This window comes from Podarcis tiliguerta, assembly GCF_965153285.1.
Source record: "Podarcis tiliguerta genome assembly, chromosome: 1".
Taxonomy (NCBI): Eukaryota; Metazoa; Chordata; class Lepidosauria; order Squamata; family Lacertidae; genus Podarcis; species Podarcis tiliguerta.
Window position 1 is genome coordinate 51405606 of NC_139534.1, and position 10641 is coordinate 51416246.

General features: G+C 43.6%; 1 protein-coding gene across 2 annotated transcripts; it reads right to left on the reverse strand.

Moving 5' to 3' along the window:
- Positions 1–2028: 2028 nt before the first annotated feature.
- RNF25 (ring finger protein 25) lies at positions 2029–10640 on the reverse strand. Of its 2 annotated transcripts, none has more exons than XM_083444878.1 (10): positions 10531–10640; positions 9006–9080; positions 8480–8582; positions 8319–8386; positions 7247–7316; positions 7074–7145; positions 6526–6666; positions 5525–5614; positions 4710–4844; positions 2029–4383 (listed from the first exon to the last, which is right to left on the reverse strand). In XM_083444878.1, exons 1-10 carry the CDS (start codon positions 10578–10580, stop codon positions 3643–3645), a joined length of 1545 nt encoding a protein of 514 aa, XP_083301004.1. In that variant the 5' UTR covers positions 10581–10640; the 3' UTR covers positions 2029–3642. The 2 variants fall into 2 exon arrangements, with proteins under 2 accessions (XP_083301004.1, XP_083301005.1); XM_083444879.1 differs by having other exon boundaries at positions 9929–10545.
- Position 10641: the final 1 nt, after the last annotated feature.

A 10641-nucleotide genomic window follows, 5' to 3' on the forward strand; every position in this document is an offset into this window, starting at 1 on the left:
AAGGGGGTTCTTTCATACATTGGGGGGGGGTGGAGAGAGAAGATACTTGAGGTATTAGTTTTAACCCAGGGTGGGACAGTAACTCTAATATATCACAGACAAATACGCGAAAGCATGGGAAAGACTAGGGAGGTTCAGGAAGAAACAGATCCTGCACTTCAGAGATTTTATAAAAGAAATTGCTGGATGTGAACAAGATGGAAGAAAATGGGGTGGGTTTATGAAATGAGGGCTAAAGTCCTTAAAGGATCGAGAGCAGTTGGTAAAAAGGAAGGCAGAACAATCAGGAGACAGCAAAACAATAGGGGAAAGTGTCAAGCAGAGGATGTGATCAACAGCACAGATCCAGATGCCTTGAGACCTACTCAAAGAAGGCACAGCCATTCATCAAGGATGTCAGAATGAAAGAAAAAGCATCAGCTGTTTCCTCCATGAGTACGCTGTGTATGCCCTATAATCAATCACTTGTTAATAGTGATGGATATTTTTTAAGGATCTCAACAGTCCTAGAGAGCAAATGAGGCAAACAGTATTTTGTTCACCTTCAGTCCTACAACATGGTACCCTCACTCCATTGCTCCTCTTGTCCCTTTATTTCCCAACCTCATCCCTTCCTACTTGTCTGATGTTTGGCTCCTGTTCCAGTTTTGAGCACATTCATCTCTCTTCTACCATACCTCCCACATGGCACCGTCCCATTACATACTTTGAAGGGATTCAGTTGCATATCAGAAAAATAGTAAAGGTAAAGGGTAAAGAGACCCCTGACCATTTGGTCCAGTCGTGACCGACTCTGGGGTTGCAGTGCTCATCTCGCTTTATTGGCCGAGGGAGCCAGCGTATAGCTTCCAGGTCATGACTAAGCTGCTTCTGGCAAACCAGAGCGGTGCAAGGAAACACCATTTACCTTCCCACCGGAGCGGTACCTATTTATCTACTTGCACTTTGACGTGCTTTCAACTGCTAGGTTGGCAGGAGCAGGGACCGAGCAACGGGAGCTCACCCCGTCGCGGGGATTCGAACCGCCGACCTTCTGATCGGCAAGTCCTAGGCTCTGTGCTTTAACCCACAGCGCCACCTGCGTCCCACAATCAGAAAAATAAGTCTATACAATTCAAGTGGAATAAGTGCTTTGCTGCAACAAAATCCACTTTTAAAAACCAGACTCTTTGCAATTGGGGAACTGCATGAAAAAGTGTGGTATAAAAGACGGAAAAATATATAGATGGAAATATATATAACCTCCACACATCAGGATGAGTGTTCATCATTGTATAACCTCCCTTCAGATCAAGATGGCTACTCAATAGGGCAGAGTCAGACATTGTATATCTGCATATGTTTGGTTCAAGCAAATGAGGAAGACTGCTTAGTTTAACAGGTAATCTGAAATAATCCATCCAAACTCAAATGAACAGTTTGTGTACTCTAATAAAGTAGCCTGTCATCCAGCTCTTACCTTATCTTTCTTTTTTTACCTAATGCACACTACAGGAGCTATATGCACTTTGCTCACCAATTAGCAAAGTGTCAGCAATTAGCTATATGCACTTTGCTCACCAATTAGCAAAGTGCCTTTGGGTCAGTTTTTATGACCCAAGTTCCTAAGATGTATAGCTTTTAGGTATTCCTGGACCTGGACCTATGTCTGTATTATAACCCTGTCCAGAAAAGCCAATCAGGATCTAGATACTGTGTTACCCATGTTTTGTATTCTATGTAGGCTCCATTCATTATTGTTCAGAAGTTTCAAGTGGTGCAAAATGAAGCAGCCTTTCTCCTTAGAATAGTTTACAAAAAAAGAAAAGAAAAAGAACATGTGAATCCAACAGAAAGATGTCCAAATTAGAACCCAATTGTTTTTCATTTATAATCAAAAGGTACTTCATTTTAGCTAAGAAGTTTTAAACTACTTGGGTCATAGGTTAGAAACCATCTAAAAATAGGCAGGGAGGTAATATTGTTGAATGGTCTCATCACATTCAGCACAGCAGCAGCTATGTTCTTTATCCACGAAAAAGTCATAGATTGGTTTACTCAAATTGCTTTTAATACTCCTGTTTTGCATCACATCACCACAAATTACACCTCACCACAGTGCAGGGAGGTAAATCAATCTCACATCAATCCTTTTAATAGGCAGAACTGCTCAAACTGGTATATGTGCATGCATACAAATGAGTAATGACATCCTTTAGCCTCTAGCATGAACTGGTTTAAAATCAGTCACATTTCTATTGTAAGGTCATTTTGGCCACTGTGCTCTGTAAAGTTGTCACACATCTACAATGTTACTGTGGCTAAGCAGAAAAGGAAAATTATGAAGTCTGGCAAAGCTTCACTTGGGGAGGGGTGGGGGGACATTTTGCAGACATATAAGGAATTTAAGCAGCTTGGGAACTTTCACACAGCCTAGGGTAAAATTTGTTGTGGGGGGAGGAAGGCCATAAATATGTGAAAAAATAGAAATACAAGTGGAGGAGTCTGCTCAAAATGTTTGCATAGTGGCCACATGTACTCCATATTGCTACAGACTCCTCCCCTGAGCAGAAATACCCATAAAGACAAGGCTGCATTTTGCTGAGGGAGATGACAGAGACTGTGTAGCCTAAAAATAGGTAGGTACATTGGTATTACCCTCCCAAATGGAGAGTAGAGCTGTTCTTGAATGGTGTGTGGGTGAATGCACATACACACAGCCATAAAGTTAGGAGGGGAAAGCCAGTTGAGCATGAGAGACTTCTCACCCCAACAAAACCAAATTTGGCTCGAATCAAAGATGATAAGACCCAAAATATAAGTCATGTGAACTCTGGACAGGATTACAGTTAGTAAACCATTGCAGGATATCACATTTGTGAAAACAGGCAAAGACAAGAGCCTTGGTGTACCTGGAGCTGAAGCCTTTGTTGCCAATACTAGCTCCAAATCCAACTACCGGGCGAGTAAGGAGTTGGACTTCTTATAATTTAAAGGCCCTTTAGAATAAGCATGTTTGATGTTTGCAGTTCAAGGTCAATCACTACTGAACATTAGCCAATTACAATGAGAAAGAGGGAGACCCCAACATTCAGTCTGGCCACAGTTGTGGGGCTTAAAGAACCCTCTGTGGTCAACAGCCGCCAAGTCAATGTTGATTCAAGTCCACTCTTTTCACATATGCCAATACCATCAATAAGGCATGTCTAAAAATAGTGACGCTATTAATGGCAAGTCCTCTCCATAGCTCTGGACAGTAAACAAGGAGACCTGTACTCCCTTATGGTCCTTCTATTTTTAGCACCTATTTTAGAACAGGGTTACTTAATAGTTATTTTTCAAGCTTGGCTTTTAGTTCAGTGATTCAGCCTCAAACAGTCCTCTACACAGCGCTGATTGACTGTAAGATCCCACAGTTTACCCATGGGCAATAGCATTTGTCTACCATTTATTATTCAGTTATTTACTACAGTCCACAGACAGTAATTCTGATCTCTGAGGACAATATACCCCTACTCTGCAAGACATAAACCGCCCATGGCCGAGAGGAGAATTTCAAGACAGATCTGCTTTTCCTTACAATCCAGGCCAATGGTTGACAGCACAACAAAATCACCAGTGTTCACCCCTAGAAAAAGCCCCTCAAGCCTCAACTCCTGCCTGCTAGGAGCCATCCTCAGTCTCTTGGCTCTGCAGCTCTCTCCTTGAGTTCAATGTGGTGCGTCCTCGGCCTCTTGGCACTTTAATATAAGATCCATGTTCTCTGCCCTTGGTCTTTTCCCACTGCCTACAATCCTGCATCCCACGGCGACCCTGCCACTTGGCCGAGCCCCTGAGCTCATTATGGCTAACCTCCAAGTTTACTTCCTTGCTGTCATGGGCTTGACTTTTCTGCTCCTGCGTCCATTTCCCCACCACATTTTTCTCCTCTCTCAAATACATTCCCTCTTTGGTTGGTGATATTCCTCTGGTGCACAGCTCTTTTTTCTCCACCAGTGAAGACACTTGGTCTCTGCTGCAAGATTTTGAGAAGTCTTGATTGTACCTCCCACAGCTTCGCTGTCCCCTCTCCTTTCTCCAGTTGGGTCTTCTACTGAAGGTTCTGGATTTTCCCTCAACAGTGAGAAGACAATGAGTTTCTGCTGGTGTCTCCAGTGACTTGTAGCGCAGCTGCCAGCCCGGGCCTTGTATAGATGGTTTCTCCTCTCGAGTCCTCTCTCTCTTGCTATGGAAATGCAAAGGGACAGAAGGTCTCTCTGGTTTTTCAGGTTCATGCCTCACTGGAACAGCAGCCTCTGCAGTTCCTTGGGTATGTTCTGAGCCTGCTGATGGCCTCAGTTCCTTGTCAGTATCCAGAACATTTTCTGAGATGGCTACTTGTTCATGTTCAGTGGTATCTGGGGGCTAAAAAGGATAGAAACCAAAATGAAGGGCAGAAAATTCATAAAACCAGCAGGCTTGATTCTCAGTCTGAGTGGCAAAGATCCCACAGGAATTAATATATTGATGTCACCCCATCTGTCTTCCCCAGGCTTTGCTGCTTAAATCTTTCCCTATAGTAACTTGCAAAATTGCCAGCAACAAACATCATCAGCACTAGGATGCAAATATCAAAGCTCTCTCTTGTGCTACAAGACAGGATGTCTCAGCAAGTAAAAATTGCTACCTCCATTGTTTCATTCTTTCCCTATGACCGTTATCCTCTTAGTACTCCTGCTGCCTGCACTAACCTTTTGCAGGCTGATGAAGTAGCGATTTCTTTCTGCTTCAGGGTCAATGATGCCTCCTTTCTCCTGCTGCTTCTGATAGATCAGGCGCAGTTGTTCTCTGTGCTGCAGTGTCTGTGTGTCAGGTTGGTACACCTCCTGAGGAAAGAGAGGCATGTAATTAGATGGCTGGCCCAAACAGAGCCTTCTGGGTCTCTCAACCCTCCAGATCTGATGGGCAAAGGGGCTGCCGGGGGGCAGGCAGAGAGAAAGACTGGGGGGAAAATGCAGCCTCCCACCTCCTTACACAGGCAAGAGCATCTCATTAGTAAAACTCCACTCACAGCATGCTCCTCCCAGAGGATTCTTAGTTAGAACCTAAGCTGGTATTTCTAAACACAACTAAATGTACTACCTATTGTGTAACAGGGAAGCAAAGACACAGGTTGACTATATCTGTTTCACTCTGTTAATACTTTTTGCCTAAATGAAGAAGGGGTGTGAAACTAGCCTGCTATACAAACAATAAAATTCCTATGTGGCCCCTGGAAGGTTGAATAGAAAGGAAGACAGCTCCCTGGCTGAAAATAATTTCCTCTCCCTGGTGTAGAAGTAAAAATTGACAAGAATGTTAGAACTCATAGCCACCTGCAGGCATACAGAGCACCAGGTATATGATTATTTGGAAATAACACTTAACAGAGCTCATTTGGAGAAATGGGGTTGCCCAACAGATCCAATAAGTGAGAGAGATTAGTGAAGCAAGAGGGTGCCTGCCTGGTGCATCTTTTAAAGAGCAGCAAGTCCATGTGAAAGGTCTGTTTTTGAAGTTTCCTTACCATTGGCTGCTGTGGGGGGGGTGCTGCTTGCAATGTTGCAAGATCATAAACCAGAGGCTCCCTGCACACAGGGCACTGCACTTCAAATTCCTGTACAGAAGGTAATAACAACAGAATTCAGCCTTGGTTAGACCTGGTCATGGGATATACAGCTACTGTTCTCATACTCCGCCAGTGTGTCTTAAGAGAGTAGTATTTTCCTGATAAACTGCTACTCATCCTGCGGAACTCTAGCACTCAACAACAGCACTCGGCAGAAGAGTGCTGTGCAGTTTGACTACAAGGGTCATGGGGCAGCCTGGATTCTGAGCTCATCTTCCAAGCCTGCTGGGAATTTAGTTAATTCCATTCTATAAACATCCATCAGTAAAGTGTTCTCTTTTATAAGATGCTACTGGGCCTTCCTAATGCAATCACAACTTGCATCAAAGCTAGTGCAAAAATTATCTCAGAGTGAAGATTCACCACTAGCAACCCTGCCCTCAGAACTATTCTATTGTTTGGGAGTGGAGGAAGATAACTTTTGTTTCTTGGCAAAGCTTTTTTGTATATGTTGAAGTCCATTCACAATCTTTTCCACCAGGAAACACACCAACACAGGTGTTCAAGAAGATATACTGTGAGCATACTTTTTGGTCACTTGTACTGCAGCTGTGAAGATTGCCTTTATCTACAGAACCCCAGTTCTTTAGTATTTGAAGCAAAGGAAGATATGTTGACCATCTCCTCTGGTCTTTAACTAGATTCCCAGACTTTACACATCACTTAACATTTTGTTCTCTGTAGACAAAATAACTTGCAAATGCGAAAGTATGCACAGCACTGAACCATGGAAAACCATTTCAACATCTATCTGGGAAAATCTTGTCCACAGCTCTCAATGCTGTAACTAATAACCAAAATGAACTGGAAATACTGATCCAGATTCAGAAGCCATTCCTGGAGGAAAAAGTTGGTGAAGTTCTAGAAGCAGCTGTGGGGTGAACAAAAGGAGCTATTACCTCTTTGGGAGGAAGTGCCAAAGGCTGTACTCTTTCTTTCCTCTCTGCACGGATTTCTTCCTCCATATGCTCTGTATAACTGGCAAGGCAACGTGAGTGAAAGTAGTGGTAACATGGTGTCTTAGTGAAAGCTTCATTTTCCTACACAGGGGAAGGCACAGATTCCTATTAATATAAATCAGCTACACTGTGTGTTTTCAGCATACATTGAAATAATAATTCCCATTCAATCCAATTTCAATTCAATTCATATGTAATATATGTGGATGCTGGCTCAGATTCAAACAATCACATTAACAGGGGCTTTTTGCACCCCATTCCCACTGTTATTCCCCTTCCCACTGTGGGGACACATGCACACACTTTTGCAGAACAGAATGCAACACAGCACTAGGGAGGGATCTAGAGACATCCCAACAAGTTCCCATTCCCTCTTCCTTCCTTTTTGAGTGAGTCCCAGCTTCACCTCATTCTTCCATATATTAGTGCTTTTATTCCCTATGGCTCCCCACAAATGAAAACAAGATGCCAATCCAGCATGCCCTTACCTGAAAACCATACAGGCAAATCACACACTGCCCATGAGGGATGTTGTTGTCTGTAAGAATTTCCTTTCCCTTCTGTGAAGACAGAGAGGGTCAGTTTGTCATTTCACACAATAAAGGCGCAACAGCCCAAGCCACAGGTCTGGACAGCCTGCCTCCCCTTTCTGTTCTCTTACCTCTATTAGCTCATATAACATAGCTGTACCCAGCTGGGCCTCAGCAGTACATTGTAGGGTCTGGGAAATCCTAAAATGGAGGCAAAAAAGGGGGCAGGGTAAGGAGAAAGGCTAAAATAGATGTCCAGGGAAGTGAGATGGCAAGAACTGGAGTGGCTGAATCAGCCATTTGCAATAGCAATCTCAACACCAACACAGGATGGGCTCCAGCCTCTCACCCAGTATCTCATCTGACACAGTAGCTACTTCAGTACAAATTAGAAGGAAGTGGTACCAGACTGAAATTGAAAAAGCAGCTTGAAGCCCTTCTAGGGGAAGGGAAAGCAGGGAAGGGAAAGCAGGCAAGCCACGTATAAAGAGCAACAGAAGCTGGGACTTTGTTTTGGATGAAGATGCTGCATTTCTGCTACAGTAATGTACCAAGATGCATTGCCTCTCATCTCTTAATTTTGTCCATCTATCAATAACCTTTAAGAGAAAGATCTCCTTTAACTTGTATTCCCCCAATGCCAATTTTACACACAAACACCATACAGTGGTACCTTGGGTTAAGTACTTAATTCAATCCGGAGGTCCGTACTTAACCTGAAACTGTTCTTAACCTGAAGCACCACTTTAGCTAATGGGGCCTCCTGCTGCTTCCGCACCGCGGGAGCACGATTTCTGTTCTCAACCTGAAGCAAAGTTCTTAACCTGAAGCACTATTACTGGGTTAGCGGAGTATGTAACCTGAACCGTATGTAACCTGAAGCGTATATAACCTGAGGTACCACTGTAATTAACTTATCTGTACCCAAACATGTTGCATACATGATTAAAACTTCCAGTCTTGTTTGTAACTTCATTCCCCATGCTCCCAATGTTAGTAATATAGCAACAGCCTTCACAGCATAGCTCTAAATTAAGAGAACAGCTGCATAATACATATTCCACATAAGATCACTGGGCAGGTGGAACACAATATAAAGAAGCTCCCACCTCCCCACACTTTCCATTAAAAGTGTGACAGACTGAAACCAAGAAAACCTTACTTCTTGCACAGAACTGGAAAGAGTTTGCATAATACACTTACTTTTGGATTTGCTCATCTGACAGCCCTCGAGGATTCTGGATGGCTATCTTTGGCACTTCATTTGGATACTATTAAGAAACAAAGCCAAGTCAAAATGAGTAGTACAGCCATGCTAAAGTGCTATATAGCAAAACAGTCACTCAGGTTATACAAGGCTTTACCTGAAGAGGCACGGATAGCACCAAGGTTAAGCAGACGTACTGAGACTCCTGGTCCTCTGCAGTTGCTGGATGAAGGGTGATAGATATTTCCCACGGCACAGACCTAGGGTTGAAGAAAGGCTCAAGTGAGGGTATGGTGTCAAATGAAGGGAAGATGGAACAGGAGAGATAATGCAGGTGGGTTGTTATTCCTTCCTTTCTCAGGCTGAAAGAAGATTGAAGCAGGCATAATGCAGACCTTCCATTCTCCCCACCCCATAGTCTTACAAAGATAACTATTTCAGAATGGTAGTATCAAATACAAGGAGGGGAAAAAAGAAGTGACTAATATTTTGAGAAATTAACAAACATGAATCAGGGGTTGCAATTCATTCCGAGTTTGTGCAGGACACTGTAGTCTAATCCAAAAACAGGGTACAGTCTTCTAAACCAGGAATCAAGTTCCACAATGACATATGCAAGATCACAGGAGTGATCAATACTTTAAACAAAAAACCAGCAAAGGATCTGACAATGTTGCAATTACCTTCCGTTTCCTTTAGACACATGTAGCTCATCCAAGTAGATGGACTCCAAGACTTCCACTTCTGAAGGTAGAGCCCTGAGTAAGAAAAGAAAAAAAAATCATATGATACATAATTTCCTCAGGTTTCTACTGTCCATCATGTATGATGTTATGTGTGGGGCAGATAGAAATCAGGATTGAACTCCTATGCATTAGCTGATGCTCAGGAAGTTCAATTCAGCTCAGATCAAGCACATCAGCCTCTTCCTGCTGGGACTGGACTGGCACTTCCCAGTATGTACAGAGCAGGACAGAAACACACAGAGTGTTCTCTTGCATCAGATGATGCAAATGGAGTTCAATTCTCCCCCAGGGCCAACAATGACAGTAGGTTGGAACAATCCATCTGTCAATCACCTGATATCAATATGTCACCAAATGATTGACAGGTAGGTGGTCCCACACACTTCTCAAAATTGGCCCATTAGGGTAGGAGAGATAAAGATCTAGCCCACCAGGGCAAAACTGCTTTAGAGTATCACCATGGCAGGCAAATCCATGTTCAAGAAGAACAAATAACACACACACCACATTAGACTCCTACATTAACTTAGGTTTTGGGGGTCATGTAACCCATCTTGTGGCAATCCAACATAATAACCTGAATTTTAAAAATGCCACTAAAACGCTTAAGAGGGTAGGCACTTGTGAAGGGGCACAAAGTCTAAACTAGCAGACCTTTGCTGCTGCCAGTGATAATGAAAACCACAAAAACATTTCTCTCTGGCTACTTCTCAGAATTTTACCTTACACACAATTCCCACAACAGTGGGTAGTTTACCATGCTTGAGAAAGGCTGTCATTCTCTTTCTGTTTTGATTCTGTGGCTGAAAAATGACACAGCTCCATACTGCAAAGGGCAGAAACACAGCTGTAATACTAACCGAGAGTGAGATTGTTGCATGGAGTATTTTTTCATAATATCCATAAGGAACCAGTGGCATAACAGCAGCTGACTGAGAAGAGATCTCAGTTGGCATATGCTTCTAGCCATGTAACTGTGCGGTAAAGAGAAGATATTTATTTCTCTATCTACAGTTTTTCATAAGGAGTTTCTAAAAAAACACACACACAAAAAAAGCCAACCCTGCTAGAAGACCAAAGGGCGAGGAGGAACAGGATTGGCCCAGGGAGTGGATTTTGCACTTGGCTTGGATATAAGATTCATATCGCTGCTTGTTCGGCTACTGGGCGCTGCCTTTCTCTCTCAGCCCCCTACCCTCAGAAATAGCGCGCGGGGGGCGGGGGGATCGTGTGCTAGCTCACTCCCTGTTGTGACGAGACCCAGGAAGATGACGAACCACATCGTACATGTCGAACATTACATAAGAACAAGACGAACGAAGAAACAAAAAAATTCCTTCGTTAAGAGATGGCCTGGGCTATAGAAAACAGAGGAGGAAGTGGGGGGATACGCCAGCCATTTGCTCATCTGCCTTCCGCTGAGAGAGAAAGGAGGACACATAAGGCCGAACCGCTCCCTTACCAATCCGCAGCCAACTCCTCCTGCTCCTCGCCGTCGCCGGTCGCCGCCATCTTGACAGGCCCGGAAACTCAACCGCTTTGGAATGCTTGCCGGGTTCTCTTCCGGTGCTGG

What these genes read in the sequence shown, in the direction of transcription:
- RNF25 (XM_083444879.1), bottom strand. Translation starts at nt 10,038, where the DNA reads ATGGCTAGAAGCATATGCCAACTGAGATCTCTTCTCAGTCAGCTGCTG. An exon ending in ATGCAACAATCTCACTCTCG is followed by an intron (nt 9,081 to 9,928) that starts GTTAGTATTACA and finishes TTTCTTACTCAG; the next exon opens with GGCTCTACCTTCAGAAGTGG. An exon ending in TGTTATATGAGCTAATAGAG is followed by an intron (nt 7,146 to 7,246) that starts GTAAGAGAACAG and finishes CTGTCTTCACAG; the next exon opens with AAGGGAAAGGAAATTCTTAC.